This window comes from Aquarana catesbeiana, linkage group LG01, assembly GCF_042186555.1.
Source record: "Aquarana catesbeiana isolate 2022-GZ linkage group LG01, ASM4218655v1, whole genome shotgun sequence".
Classification (NCBI taxonomy): Eukaryota; Metazoa; Chordata; class Amphibia; order Anura; family Ranidae; genus Aquarana; species Aquarana catesbeiana.
This window is the reverse complement of record NC_133324.1, coordinates 882098973-882114658: the sequence shown is the minus strand read 5'-3', so window position 1 is coordinate 882114658 and position 15686 is coordinate 882098973. Positions and strand designations below refer to the sequence as shown.

Below are 15686 nucleotides of genomic sequence, written 5' to 3'. Positions count from 1 at the left end.
ACGTCGCGTGGTAGTCCATCCTGTCTAGGGGCTGTCAGGGCCCGGTGCACCCTATCCAACTCTAATTGGTGAGGTGAAATGTCCGGTATCAGTTGTTTCATTAAATCATGGATCGAATCTTCCAGATCTAGTTATGATTCTGGGAGGCCTCGTACGCGGAAGTTGTACCTCCTAGACCTGTTTTCCAAGTCTTCGATTTTTGCGTTTGCCTGGTCTTGTTGGTCCTGCAGGGATGTGATCATTTTGGAGTTTTGGTTTACCCGTTTTACTGTCCCATCCATTTTGGACTCAATCGTATCCAGTCTCTCCCCTATATTTTGAAAGTCATCCTTCATACCTGTAGTGATGATGTTGCATGCTTTAGATAGTTCCTGCTGCAGGAGTGCTGAGAATCTGGCGAGGAGAACTGTGTCTCCCGAATACCCAGCTGCAAGGGCAGATGGTTGTGAAGAAGGCCCACTGTTTTGACTCATGGCTATTTCAGCAATTTCAGCCATTTGCCTATCTGTGGAGGAGGCTGGGGAATCTGTGAACAATAATGGTCTGTCCGAGGAGCCCGATAATGGGGACATCTGTGGGTGTTCGCTCTGTGGGGAAATAGGGCCCTCTTGGGACTGGGATGAGAAGGGATCTCTGTGTACCTCAGCTAGGAAGGTGATTGCTGGGCGATTTGGTTCCTTCTGCTGTGTCTGGCTTCCCTCATAAGGATAATCTCCCATGTCAGGCGCCATCTTGGGCTGGGGGGGCCGCTGCTGTGTCTGGGGACTAACCTTCTCAGGTGCTGTAAGCTTCGGCTGCTGCTGGGTCTCCCAGTTCTGGTGCAGGGCTTGAGTAATGTGGCCCTCGGTGTGACCCCCTCCCTGTTGTGTGGTAGGCTGCGGGGTCCGCCGCTGTGCTGAGGCTCCGCCGCGTGTAGTGTCTCCCTTCCCAGGCGCCATCTTGGGAGAGGGAGGCAGCTGGGCCTTAGAAGCGCGGGTGTTTCTGAGGTGCTGAGGGGGGTTTCGGCTGTTTCCCGGCCCTCTCCGCTGCATCATCCGCTCCCAGGCTTCGGGATGTCGGTTTGATGGTGGTCCGCTCGTCCCCTATCGCTGATTTTAGGCTGTTATGGCCGGAGGTGTGCGGAGCGGAGTCAGTACATGTCCGACCTCGGCGCCGCGCGCATGCGCACTTGGAAATATTGTTCTTAAGGTATTGTGGCCCCCTTTACTTTACCTTCTTCCTGGCAGGCCAATTTTTTTGTTACTAATTTTTTTTTTTTTTTACATACTGTCACCAGAGCAGTACAGCATCATCGTATGACTGGTGTGGCAGTGATCAGGGACACTGACTGGTGACAGTTTGTAAAAAAAAAACAAAAAAACATTTTTTTAAATACCGTATATACTCGAGTATAAGTCGTTCCGAGTATAAGTCGAGGCCCCTAATTTACCACAAAAAACTGGGAAAAACTTATTGACCCGAGTATAAGACGAGGGTGAGAAATGCAGAGGGTCAACAATGCCCATCTGCAGCTGCATGCCTCCCTGTGTCCTGTGCAGCCTACCTGTACCCTGTGCATGTGTCCTGTGTCCTGTACATGTGTGTCCTGTACATGTGTGTCCTGTGTCCCTGTGTCCTGTGTGCATGTGCAGCCTACCTGTGTCCTGTGCAGCCTCCCTGTGGCGATCTCCATCCTCCCTGTGGCGATCTCCATCCTCAGACGGCAGCCGGCGTGTGATGATACTGTTCGGCGGCCATTCCACAGTTCAAAAGCCGCGCCTCCTCCTCGTCTGTGATAGGCTGACCGCTGACTGCCTATCATGGACATTCTCTCATTCTCATACCACGGACGAGGATGAGAGAATTTCCGTGATAGGCTGTACACTGACAGCTGTTCAGCCTATCACAGACGAGCAGGAGGCGCAGCTTTTGAAAGCTGGAATAGCCTCCGAACACTATCATCACACGCCGGCCGCCGTCTGCCTGCATGACACGCTGATCATGCAGACAGACGGCGGTGACTCGAGTATAAGTCGAAGGGGACACTTTCAGCCCAAAAAAAAGGGCTGAAAAATTCGACTTATACTCGAGTATATACGGTAATTTTTTAATATATAATTTTTTTAAATTTTTTTTATTTTTTTCACAATATTTTTTACATACTGTGACCAGAGCAGTACAGTGTCGACATAGTGATTGCTTATTACAGTGATGATCTGATCACTGTTATAAGCGATCATTTTTTTGAATTCATACATTCATATGCCATTGTGTACTATGTACTTGGCCCCTGTACCATGTGGTCACTGTGACCTATCACAGAGATCTCAATAGTACACAGTGAATGGGGAATTTGTAGCTCACTGGTTGCACCAAACAGTGAGTTTACTCCACGCTAGAAGAACCTTTTAGGGCTTTTTCTTCACACTTTTTTTTTAAATAAAGCAAAAAGTTCACATGGAAGTCTTCCCATGCAGGGGGTTCTCACCATCAATGCAACAAACATAACATTCAGCCTCCTGGCTCTCTTGTGGCATTCTTACTGCTCCGAGTAGCACCGCATTGGTCCTCCTGACTGTCAAACATGTCGTGCATGAACACCGTACCTCAACTCTGCGTCTTTCTTTCCCATAGCTCCCTAGCTGCCCTGTCCCTCCTGTACTCTCTCCCGGGCTTGGGCCTTGGTCTCTCCTGACCTGGACAGTATGGTGCACTATGCACCTCACAGCTCCCTTCTACTGACTTCCTCGGAAGGGTGGGCCCCTGACCTCTAACTCTGTCTCCAACATAAACCCAGCAAACACCTGAATCATTAGTGTGCTTGCTTCCTGCAAATTCTGGCATAAACCACCATTTTACTCAGGAGTACAGGGTCACCCTGCTACAATGGCTATGAATGAAAGCCATTGTGTATTGACATCGTTGTTATTCGTCACAGCGATCACCTGGTAACAGTCTGTGTAGACACAGCGGGTGACAGTTCACGCCACTGCATGGCCCCTAGGGCATGCACGAGTTGTGCACCTGGATGACGTGCATCCAGGATAAGGAAGCTATTGTAAAATGATGGTCGGGCAGGGAGTAGTTAAAGGGCAACATTTTCAATCCACATTCTCTGAATTGGATAACAAATCTCATGACAAGCGTGGCAGCTTGGTGACCCCCTTATCACTGTAATACTGGATTCATTTTCCAGCAAGGACTTGTTTTTATGGTCTAGTACTTTTTCTTTCAGGGCTCCAGTTTTCTCCCACAGGTAAAAGACTCACCTCAAATTGACCTTGGCAGCAAGTCAGATTTCATCATATATTTTCTGTGTTGTTCTAGTTTCACATGAGTAGATCAGATGTAATGGTTGGAAGCTCCAATGTGTGACTTGAGTTCCTAGGTTCAGGTGCAGTATAGTTGAGGCAGCCAAGCCAAGGTTGTCAAAGAGAAAATCTGAATTCCTCGGAACGAGCTTGAAAGCGAGTAAAGCTTTGCAGTAAAGATAGTGTTGCCGCCTCCACATAATTTAGATCATGAGCCTGGATTACCTTTCCAGCTCATCTGCAGCCCACTCACAATATTCTACACAGCAATCTCACTGCATGGTTTCCAGCTGTGATAAAGGGGGAATTTTTGATCCCCGAAATAAGTTGTAGGAACAATCTATTGTGTTGATCTAGGACAAAAAAATAGACAACCTCTCTATACATGAGGACCTTACATGAGCATACACAGAGAAGAAATATCCTCTGAATTTAGATGTTAGAATATTTGTCAAGCTGGCTAGGCTCATGGTTAAATCTGTCATCTCCTTCAGGCCTGTCAGTCTCAGTGACCCTCACTGGGCTTCATATTGATTTCTTGCTGCAGTTTATTCTGTTACTGTTCTACCAGTAATCACACAGCTCTGTTTTCTTAGTCTGGGAAGTGTGACCTTGGGAACAATCTGTGGCTTGTTGGCGGCACTTTCATTGCTGTTATATGAATGATGTTATAGCCTACAATGCAATGGAGAGCCATGAATCCAGAAGCATGCTGCATCTAGTAACAGTATATGCTATCAGGACCTGAGCCATGAATCATAAATATGAATAACTAGGCACACAAAATTCATTAAACCCTTCCGCGCTATGGTCACAATGCTCCCAAATAAACATGTTTTTAGAACTGCTTCTGTATATATACTGTATATACAGTGGAAAAATAATTGCAGATTTTTTGAGTTTGCCCACTTACAAAGAAATGAAGGGTCTGTAATTTTTATCATAGGTGTAATTTAAATTTGCAGAGACAGAATGTCAACCTAAAATCCAGAAAAAAACACTATACAAATGTTATAAATTGAGTTGCAGTTCAGGGAGTAAACAAGTATTTGATCCCCAAGCAAAACATGACTTAGTACTTGGTGGAGAAACCCTTGTTGGCAAGCACAGAGGAAAGAAGTTTCTTGTAGTTGGTTACCAGGTTTGCACACATCTCAGGAGCGATTTTGGTCCTGGGATGTTGCTGATGGTCTTGTAGCCCATTCCAGCCTTCTGCAGGTCTACAATCTTGTCCCTGACGTCCTTTGACAGCTCTTTGGTCTTGCCAATGATGTTGAAGTGTGATTGGAAGAAAGAGATTCTGTGGACAGGTGTCTTTTATACACATAACAAGTTTTTCGTTAGGAGCACCTTCTTAAATTGACAGGACTAATCTGTGTATCGCATGAGCACATACTGTAGCCAGTCTATGGGAGCCAGAATTATCGTTGGTTGGTAGGGGATCAAATACTTCTTTTACTCACTGAACTGCAACTCAATTTATAGCATTTGTGTAATGTGTTTTTTCTGGATTTTAGGTTGTCTCTGCAAAATTCAGTGAACTACTAAATAGTGTCAAAATCACTCAAAAATCCATTATAAATCAGTAATGAAAACAGGAACAGTCCAATGTGAAAACATGAAAAGCCCAAAGGTGTGATGTTCAAAGTTTTCCTCCACCATGTGTCTCTTCAAAAGCTAGTCCAAAATTTCACCAAAGTGCTCTCTTCACCACAATCAGGGAATGCACTTACCAAACATATATGCATATCCTGCAACAGATTAGGCGAGCAGAGCTTGTGTCAAGCAATTAAACCAGTTTCCACTGCTCTTTCCACCTTCACTTCACCAATTCCTCAGATGGACATCGATGCCAAAAAAAAGAAAAAAACTCCCATAGTATAGTATCACCCAGACAATTTTTAATAATAACTCATTAATTGGTATATATGAGTATATTTTAATATTTTAAGTGTTATTAATAAAAAAATTCTCTGGATGATACTACACTATTGGTGTTTTTTTTGTTTTGTTTTTTTTACATCTATGTCCATCAGAGGCATTGGTGAAGTGAAGGTGGATAGAGCAGTGGAAAGTGGCTAAAGTTCTTGATACGAGCTCCACTTACCTAATCTATTGCAGGATAGGCATACATATATGTTTGGTAAATGCATTCCCTTAGTGTGGTGGAGGGAGCACTTTGGTGAAATTGTGGAGTACCTTTTGAAGAGACACATGGTGGAGGAAAACTTCAGACATCACACCTTTTGATTTTTCATGTTTTCACATTGATCCAGATTGGACTGTTCATGTTTTCATAATTGATTTTAGCACTATTTATGATATATGTATTTGATACCATTGTTAGTGCTGTATTTTTTGTTTTTAGGCACACAAAATATTGTGTAGAAAATTATTAAAGAGCAGCTCCAGGCAAAAATATGAGGACCGAAAGTAATGCAAAAGTGGACAAAAGTTTTTTTTTTATTAACTTACATAGCTTGTTCAAATTTAACATGTTGGTAGAGTTACTCTTCCTATATAGTAACCTCTCTTCTCCCTCTTTTTCATTGAAGGTAAATAATGGATTCCAAACAGAAGCAATGTGCCATCATTGAGTTCTTGATGAAGAAGGGGTGCAGGCTGTCCGACATCCACAGAATGCTACAGAATGTTTATGGAAATGACATCATTGACAAAAGCAATGTCTTGTCATGGGTGGCTCTCATCAATAGTGTCATTGTCATGAATATTCTTTAGCCTTCTGTGGATGTTAGACAGCTTGCACTCCTCCTTTGGCAGGGACTCAATGATGCTGCTTGGAATCCATTATTTACCTACTACCAAAAAGAAGAAAAGATACTCTAGCGGAAGAGTTAATCTACCAACATGTGAAATTTGAACACCCTATGTAAAGGGCCATGCACAAGGGGCAGACTGCTGTGATCGGCTTGCTCAGCAGAGGATCTGGCCGCTTATGCAGAGTGGACACAGATACAGACCGCTCTCCTGTATGCACGGTCAGATGAAAACGGACCGCCTGTCCATTTTTCTAGGGGTGGCAGGAGGATCAGAACGTTTGTGTGAAAAATGCCTAAGTTAATAAAAAAGTTTTGTCCGCTTTTGCATTACTTTCGTTACAGTGCTTGAAGAACCATGGACTTCTTAGGCAATCCCTCTGACATTGTAACCGAGGTTCAGAATGTCCTCTTATGCCTCGTTTCCACCAAGCGGATCGGTTCGGGTCGGATCGGTTTGGAAGGACTAGAATGGTCTGGCCTATTCAGGCGAGCGTTTCCACTGCAAGTCGGACCGACAGGGGCCATACGTGGGTTTAGAAAAAATGCCGTCATGGCGTCACACGTCCACCAATCAGTGGAATGTATCGTAGCTCCGCCCTAACCGAACCGTTACATTTTCTATGGCCTCACATCTGAAGCAGGACCCTGAATGGAACGGTTTGGTTGTATGGGCCGCTTTCATAATGGAAACACCCAAAATAGCGTACCGTACCGAACCAATCCTCTCAGTGGAAACGAGGCATTAGTTTGCTGTAAAGTAACCATCATACAAAATCCCATGTCATAACTTCCTAATCTACATCTAAAGTCAAAAATAGTTTTTGATAGAGGGGATGTTTTAAACCTGTTTTTTACTGCTCTCTGTCCCTGCTGAAGAGATTCACCCTCTCTATTTGTCTTGATGACCACTGTCCCCAGGACAGAAAGTGATGAGAATTCTGAAATTTTACACTTGCCACTGGAACAGTTGAGGGGAAATCTTCGGACACACAGCTTTTCTGAGACAGTTGTCTGAAATTGGATTTCCACACTGGAGAAATACCATCTTACTTGCTTTTGTGTCAATGAGAAATGAAGTGATGGGAAACCTTCCTACTGGGGGACAGATCCCCCCAGTCCAGGCACACTCAGCAGGCAGGCCTCCACTCTATCTCCAGGTCATGTGCTCGGCACCCTTTATTATGTCCCCCCTTTATATTGGCAGTCAATGCTCTGGAAGTTCATGTTGGAGCTCCAGCTTGTAGTGGAAAACCACCTAGTTAGTGTACATGAGTTCAGACTCTCCCACACCACAGAGATTTACTTTAAATTTTAGATTGGTATGATTTTTAACAACACAGTTCAAGTTTAAAAGAAATTTACAAAACAAATGTTATTAAAACAAATTTCTGATTTTATTTTAATTTCTTCCTTGATGAGGATTAATTGAGACTTAAGAAGATTACAAACTAGCAGTAGGGCGTACACTGCATTGTGCCCCAAAGAGTCCACAGGTCCAGCTAGTGACATTGTTTAGCCATTCAGAAATGTTCTGCTTTTATGGTAATACAGTCTGTGGGCCAAGAATAGAGGGTGCCAGGCATTCCTTTTTATTGCAGTATTACTGGAGCTAGTCCATGGCACACATTGTAGGCACCGGACACTTTACAAAGTAACCAAGAAAATTAGATTACTGTGGGAAAAATGTAGCAGCTTATATATTCTTGTCTCCCTAATCAAGTGTTTTAAATTATCAGAGTATTTGAGTACAGATGGTAAATTCTTCTCCTTCCAACAGTTACATAAACACATGGAGGGCTTTGTGCCTCCTATGTACAATCTAAAAGAAGGGACAACTTTTTTGTTCTTCATAACAGGCAATCAGGTACGACTTTCTAGCACCATCAGGCCTTGTTTACACTTGCGGTTGGGTGATAAAAACATGGCGAGTTTTTACTGTTTCCCCCAACCGCGTCCCCTTAAAGTGGAACTATGCTGCATTTAAACACCACAAACCAAAAATGCTATCTTCATTTTTCATTTAATATTCAGAGCAAACTCCCCCATCATCAATGGCTTCATGCTTTATTTTGATGAGAAATCACTTAGAAAAACAACCCTGTAGCATTTCTGGCTGTGACCATCTTAGGTAAGGGCAGATGATTCATGTAGCATTTACTTCCCCGAATCTCTTTGCCTTTAGCTCAGGCATGCATGCAGACCGAAGGGTGTGAATGAGGGGTTAAAAACCCCAGAACCAGCGCAAAGTGGAAAGATAATTAGTGCAACTAGAATAACTAAACAGGTGAAAGTTGGTAAGGAGCAGCACGTTGTAAAAAAGAAAATGGATAAGTAAAAATCAATACTAAATTGATTAAACCGCGCTCCTTCCCTAATAAAGTGCAAACATGCAAAAGTGATTTCAACTGAGCACCAACATGACAATATAATAATATGTGTATAAAAAATCTAAACACAAAATAAGTTCAGTAGTACAAATAGTGAGTATTCAAACAATGTATCAAAGTCTTCAGACAATGTATCAACTTCTTCAGATAGTGTACACAATCTTCAAATCCCTGCTGGACAGTAGGTAAATTTGACTGAAATATCTTCCACCACCATCACCTGTCACACATCCTACTCACCAGACTTCCATGACCCCTATTACAGGTAGTCATAAAGCGCATATGGATATATCCAGCAGGAGTTGTGCACGATCCCAATGTTGATCCCAGCGTTTAGCGACCTTGTGTACACTATCTGAAGAAGTTGATACATAGTCTGAAGACTTTGATACATTGTTTGAATATTCACTATTTGCACTACTGAACTTATTTTGTGTTTGGATTTTTTTATACACATATTATTATATTATCATGTTGGTGCTCAGGAAATGAATGTGGTCTCTATGGTGGGTTACCAAAGTAGGGATTGTATTGCTTTTACTGTACTGTGATAGTCCAATTGCCCCCATGTTCCTGTGGCAGCTTAGTTGGGGACTAGGCTACCAATTTTGCTATTCATTTATATGTTGGTGCTCAGTTGACGTCATTTTTGCACTTTATTAGGGAAGGAGCTCGGTTTAATAAATTTAGTATTGATTTTTACTTAGACCGAAGGGTGTGCTTAGCTGAGAAAACCCCTCCTCCCCACCTGAAGACTCCTGTGATGTAGTACATCATTTGACTAGGCATGGAAACCAGGATGTAACTGAAGAAATGTAAAAAAAAAGGCAATATGATATACTTTCCTATCTATTTACTAAGGTTAGCAGCATTAGGATAAAAAATAATCAATGTTGATTGAGAGAGTGAAATTCCACTTTAAGGTGCAAAGGCAGCAGATGGGTGTACATATACAGCTAAAACTGAATGGGACCGTGGCACAGTCTGTCTTTAACTGCGTATATTGTCTGTGGTTGCAGCGTGGCTTTTTACAGGCTGAAACAGGAGGAGATGAGGAGACATAATGCCACCACACTCCCTGTCAAACATTCTGAAAAATGATCCACTGTAGATCTTTCTTCAGAGGGTAAAAACAAGTGTAAGCGAACCCTTAAAGTTTAGTAAATGGCAGTGTCCTTGGTTTTTATTAGACCTAAATTCTTATTTTGTTTTGGACTTCGAATTGAATATATTTGAAGAAATGTATGAAAAATGTAAATATATAACCCAGTTGAATTGTTCTTGATGTTGTAGTGGACCTAGGGAGCTAAAACTGAACAGAGGTTGGGGAGGGAAGGGGATGGGTGGTATACATTAAATAAGAAAAGTGTTATGGGTAAGAGGGGGGAGCCAGAAGCACCACATTCCTGTACATAAAAATACAAAGAAAATTCTTGGGATTTTCAGGGTACCAAATATCAACAATACACGGTTTGTTAAAAAAAAATTATAACAATTTTATTTAGTACCTCCAGAAAATTTAGAAACACTTTTAAAATAATCTAAAAGGTTTAGACAACAAAGTTTATTTAATGCTATAGAAAGTTGCCACAAGTATGTTGCTTGAAGCAACTCGACATGTTTCACCTTTTATATGGCTTCCTCAGGAGAATATATTACAACATACAGGTTGCATCAAATGGATTCTAAATAGGAAAATGCAAGAAAGCACATGATCATTCAAATACAAGCAAGAAAATATGCTACAGTATATGTTAGAATTTTTTTCGCTAGAAAATTACAAAATCATAAAGCTGGCCATACACCATACACTTTTCTTATTCAATTTTCTTTAGATTTACCTTCAACTATGTAGTACAAGGGCCTGCCTGATTGCATACAAATTAAAAATGTTTAGGTTTGACCTTATATTATATAGTTTTGGTAAATCTAAAGGAAATTGTGTAATGTATTGCCAGCCTTACTGGAGTGTGATGATGGGCATCTCACCAACCAGTTATATACAAATACGCATAAAGTGCATATAGCACAAATAAAAAAAAAAACAACTTGCTCCATATAATTGCAACAACCCATGATGGCCTCAAGGTGGTATAGGCGAGCCACAGGAGGGGCACACAGGATAGCTCCAATGTTTATACTCTTAATATATATAAAAAAGTATATAATATACTTAAAGAGGAACTGCAGTCTGCTCACATTATTTGTAGTAAAAACATCTTTGCCATTTTGAAGCTTCCCTCCAACCACTTTGCATATTATTTTTTATATACTGTGATTCTGTACTTGCCAAATATGCTGCAGAAATCTCCCTCCACTGAGTCTGAGTGCATCCATTTTAACTGTGGGCAGCTGAGGCTGCTGCCTGTTCACTTCCTGGATTTACACAGACACACAGAGGCACACCTCCAGCTGTTCGAATTCCTTCATTCAGCCTGCAGGTTGAACAAAAAAAATCTAGCCAGTCATTCATCCATGCTAAACGGTGTGGATGGACGAATCCTCCTGCTAGGCTATTGTATTCTAACAGCAGCTAACTCTGGACATCAGAATACCTGAACAGCAGCTGCATCTGATGGTAAGTGCTTGGGGTTCACTTTTAGCCTCTAAATTGAGCATCAGGTTGAGCGATCCCAAAACACTGACCACAGATCACTGTTGAAAAGGTCTTACTTGTTTTGTAGATTGTAGAGTACATTGTGTAACGATGAATATTTTTATAATTTTTTTTCTTTCTGCTCTAGTGAAAAGAAAAAAAAGTTCAAAAGCTGAGCCGCCAAAAAGTGCAGTAACGAAAGTAACAGGAAAGAAGATCACCAAAATAATTGGTCTAGGGAAGAAGAAGCCCAGTACAGATGAGCAGACGTCATCGGCAGAAGAGGACGTCCCAACTTGTGGTGAGTCCTTCAGTCAGAATTGAAATTCTCTTTTATGGTTCATTACATTACGCATAGGAAAGTTCCATATGAATGTTCCAATTGACTAACTTAAAAAACATTGCATCCTACAATTATATTTTCACCCTAGATCCCTTCCTTACCCCTTTAAACTTTCCTGTACTTTGAAAGGACCTTTAGCCTATTCTCTGATGGACCACTACATGAAGTTTCTCACAAACATATGGACACAAAAGTAACTTGGTATCCTGAATGGCATATTGCCTCTCAATGATCCTAAAAGTAAAGTACTGGAATAAAAAAAAAAATAATAAAAATCTATACTCACCTAGGTGGATGCAACATCACTCCGATGCTGCATCTGTCTCCCTCTGCTTCTAAGAAGGAGAACTGAGCGATCAAAGACCGCTGATCGCTCATTTCTCTTCAGTGAGCAGAGAGCCGGTGACTGTCAGTCACCACTCTGTGCTCTGTCCCCCACCCTCACTGGATCGCTGGGCTGTGGAGGGGGCAGGTGGGGGGAGGCAGCTCGCTAAGAGGCTGAGCCAACTTGCAGGTTCAGGCATCTGGGTGGATCCCGACATTAAATTTTGATCTCTCCAGAGTCAGAACCAGCTTGAAGTGCACTCCTGTGATGTACAGGAGAAGTAGGGCTAAAAGAGCATTGGCCTTACTTAAGAAACAGACAACAGAATATTTTAGTTTCCCTGTACAAATTTAGAGTATATATAACTCAAATCCTTAAAATCCATTTTAAGCTTTAAATCTGTAGCTTTCATTAAACCACTTGATTATCCTGCCTTGAAGGCATTTTTATAAGGTGATAACACTCTGTCTGTGTCTTCCAATTGTGCCCCTGCATTATCGCACACTGTCCCAATGACGACTACAAGCCTCCATGATGTTTGCATTGTATAGGCATGGTCCACTATTGCCACCATCATGTAACCTGTACTGAGAAATAGTGTAAAGTTAGAGTGCATGCATGTAGACATGAAGTGACTGCAAAGAAGCTGATATGCAATAAAGTGTGAAAAAAAAAAGTTTCACTTCCAAACCAGGCGTTTTCTGGCACTTTTTGTTTACTTGTAACAGTCAGTATTTTTTGCTAGAAAAAACATTATATATATTTTTTTAAAGCCGAGGCCCTAGAGCATAAATTGGTGAATTTTTCAAATTTTTTTTATTTCACACCATATTTGCGCAGCGTTTTTTTAAACGCCTGTGACACATACTTTTCCCCATTCATCTTTCAGGACAGCACCATAGAGAGACACCGGCTCCTCCCCTCTTAGGAAACACCGCCTTCCAATTCAATATTTAAATCTCATCCTCCCAACGGCCCCTCAGTTCAGGTGTTTCCTCCGGTGGGGAGACACTGCTTGGGAACCGTGGCGGATCAGTCAGGGAGACTGAAGCCAAAGATTTGGTGTGAGGAAGAGGGGGAGTCGGGTCTCTCTAGCTCTTTCCCTCTACTATTGTTTATTCAGTTAGGTAAAGGCTGGGGAAGCCATACTTACCTGTTTTTAAAACTGAATTGGCGCGCCTCAGCCTCTCTTGGGGAAAGAGACAGCTGAGGAGGTCCGTGTTTCTTCTGCCCAGGGGGGCGCTGTGGGAAGTGCCTGAGTCTCTCCTGCTTGTTCAAGCAGCCAGCGTTTGAAGCTCTATGGCCGGGTCGGATGACGGGTGACGTCAGTTCCGGCGAGGGCGGGCACTTCCGACGATTCCGCGTCTTCCGGTTCCGGACGCGGGGAAAGAAAACGGAACGAGCGTTCGGCTGGTGCGACCCTCTTGCTTTGCTGTAGAGTCAGCTGTCGGGGGAAACGATCGACCACCATCCTCAGCGGACATGTCTGAGACAGAGGTCTCTAGAACTGCTCCAGGAGACAGTAGCACCAGCCATGCTAAGGTAAGTGGAACCCTGGGGTGGTGTTCCCTTACCTAAATCCCGATAGCTTCACGGGTGTTCTCCCCTCACTGGTGGTTGGGGGGAAGGGGAGTGTGTCTGGGACCCTGGTGGTGGTTGGTCCTGGGGGGGGCACTCCTGGTGGTCCTCTGTAAAAGCACTGGTGGGATTGGGCATTTATGGCGACTCTCTCTCTTTCTTTTTCAGAAAGCCACAGAGAAAAGCAAGTCGCCTCATGGTTCAAAGAAAAAATGCCCCTCTTTTAGAGTTAGTATGGGGGAATCCTGGACCAAGGCACTTTGCAAGGAGTGCATTGATGGATTAGTCAGGGAACAGGCAGCAGAACAGGGTACAGATCTTGCTGCATCCGTCAAAGAGCTTTCTAGCACCTTTCAGTCCTTTAAGGCACTCTTTTCTAGCTTCCAGTTGCCGCAAGCCCAAAGCAGTCCTTTACCAGTGCAGCAGAGTGTTACACCTAGCCCAGTGGATACTCCCTCTGTTAGTGGAGAGAGACCAGGGGGCTCCAGAGTGGAAATTGAGGAGGAGCCAGATAGCACCGCTTCAGATTCTCAAAGGGAATCGGATGTGGAGGAGGTGGATGGGGAATCCACAAAAACCTCTCGCTATAAGCTTTCCCTGGACGAAGTGGAGGAGCTCTTGGGAGCTATTCACACCACTTTGGGAATTCAGGAAGAAAAGAAGGTGTTATCGCTCCATGACCAAATGTACAAAGGTCTTGGGGAACAAAAAAGGAAGGATTTCCCAGTCCATGATGTATTGGTTGAGGCCATAAAGAATGAATGGAAAGATCCTGAGAGAAAACCTTTCTTTTCAAGGGCTTTGAAGCGAAGGTTTCCTTTTTCAGAAGGGGAGTCTCTAGTCTGGAATAAGACCCCTAGGCTGGATGCTGCTTTTTCTCAGGTTTCCAGGCAAACAGATCTGGCCTTCGAGGACATGGGGGTTCTTGCAGACCCCATGGACAGAAGGATGGACTCTCTCTTAAAGAAGTCCTGGGATTCGTCACAGGGAAACCTTAAGCCTGCCATGGCGGTCACAGTAGTGGCCCGCAATATGGAATATTGGCTTACGCAGATAAAGGCGCATATTGAGGCAGGAACGCCAAAAGAGACTATTTTGGCTTCCTTTCCCGTGCTACTTAAGGGTGTAGCGTATATTGCGGACGCTTCCGCCGAATCAGTGCGCATGTCCGCAAGGTCTTCAGCCCTCACTAATTCGGCTCGAAGGGCCCTATGGCTTAAGACGTGGCAAGGAGACAGCGCGTCTAAAGTTAAACTCTGTGGAATTCCCCTCACAGGAGATCTCTTGTTTGGCCCAGGGTTAGAGACCGTTTTAGACCGGACGGCCGATAAGAAAAAGGCCCTTCCCATTAAAAAGAAGTTTGGGGAGCAGGCTAAAAGAAAGTTTCGCCCCCAGAGAAAGTTTGAAACCCCAAAAGGAGAGCGGCAGAAAAAAGCTTGGGGGCAGAAGGGCAAGGGGCGGGGAGGGGCGATTTTTCGCCCTCCTGAACAGCCCAAGAAGACCCAATGACGGGGTAACCACGGTGGGAGGAAGATTGGGGGCCTTCCTCCCACAATGGGAGATGATCACCTCCAACCAGTTTGTGTTAGGGATCATAAGAAGAGGTTACCAGCTAGAGTTCTCAGAACCTCCTCAGCACAGACTTCTGGTCACCGAGCTGCCAAAGTGTGCAGAGAAAGCGTCAGCTCTTCTATCCTCCCTACAGGAGTTAGAGGAACAAGAGGTGATAGTGAGGGTTCCTGTAGAGGAGATAGGCAGAGGCTTTTACTCCCACATTTTTGTGGTCCGCAAGCCTTCGGGAAAATTCAGGCTTATCATGAATCTGAAGCCTCTGAATGTCTCAATTACCTACAGGAAATTCCGGATGGATTCTATCTATTCGGTGAAAGCGCTTCTTCCCCCAAATTGCTTCATGGCGTCAATAGACTTAAAGGACGCTTATCTGCACATTCCAGTCGCAGAAAGTTACCAGAGGTTTCTCAGACTGGCGGTGAAAACTGGGGAAGGAACGTTTCATCTACAGTTCAAAGCACTCCCCTTTGGACTATCCTCTTCCCCCCGCATCTTCACCAAAGTGATGGTGGAGGTCCTGGCTTTCTTGCGGCTCAGAGTCATCTCTGTAGTCGCGTACCTGGACGACCTACTCCTGTTTGCTCCTTCCCTGGAGCAGTTGTACCAGGATCTTCAGGTAGCAAGAGACAGCTTAGAAAACCTGGGATGGCTCTTGAACCTGGAAAAATCCAGTTTGGTTCCGGCCCAAAAGGTCACCTTCCTGGGCTATGTACTGGATTCGACAAAACAAAAAGTGTTCCTTCCAGCAGAAAAAATCCAGAAGGTGGACAGAGCAATATTACTGCTCCAGGGCAGCAGTCAGATCTCAGTAAGGA

General features: G+C 43.7%; 1 protein-coding gene across 4 annotated transcripts in view; it reads left to right on the top strand.

Moving 5' to 3' along the window:
* AFAP1 (actin filament associated protein 1) overlaps positions 1–15686 on the top strand; it is a 224159-nt gene that overhangs the window by 171229 nt on the left and 37244 nt on the right. For all 4 annotated transcript variants that reach the window (XM_073610727.1, XM_073610710.1, XM_073610719.1 and 1 more), the window contains exon 9: positions 11203–11354. In XM_073610727.1, coding sequence (XP_073466828.1) covers positions 11203–11354 — 152 coding nt within the window. The remainder of the gene's footprint in view (positions 1–11202; positions 11355–15686) is intronic.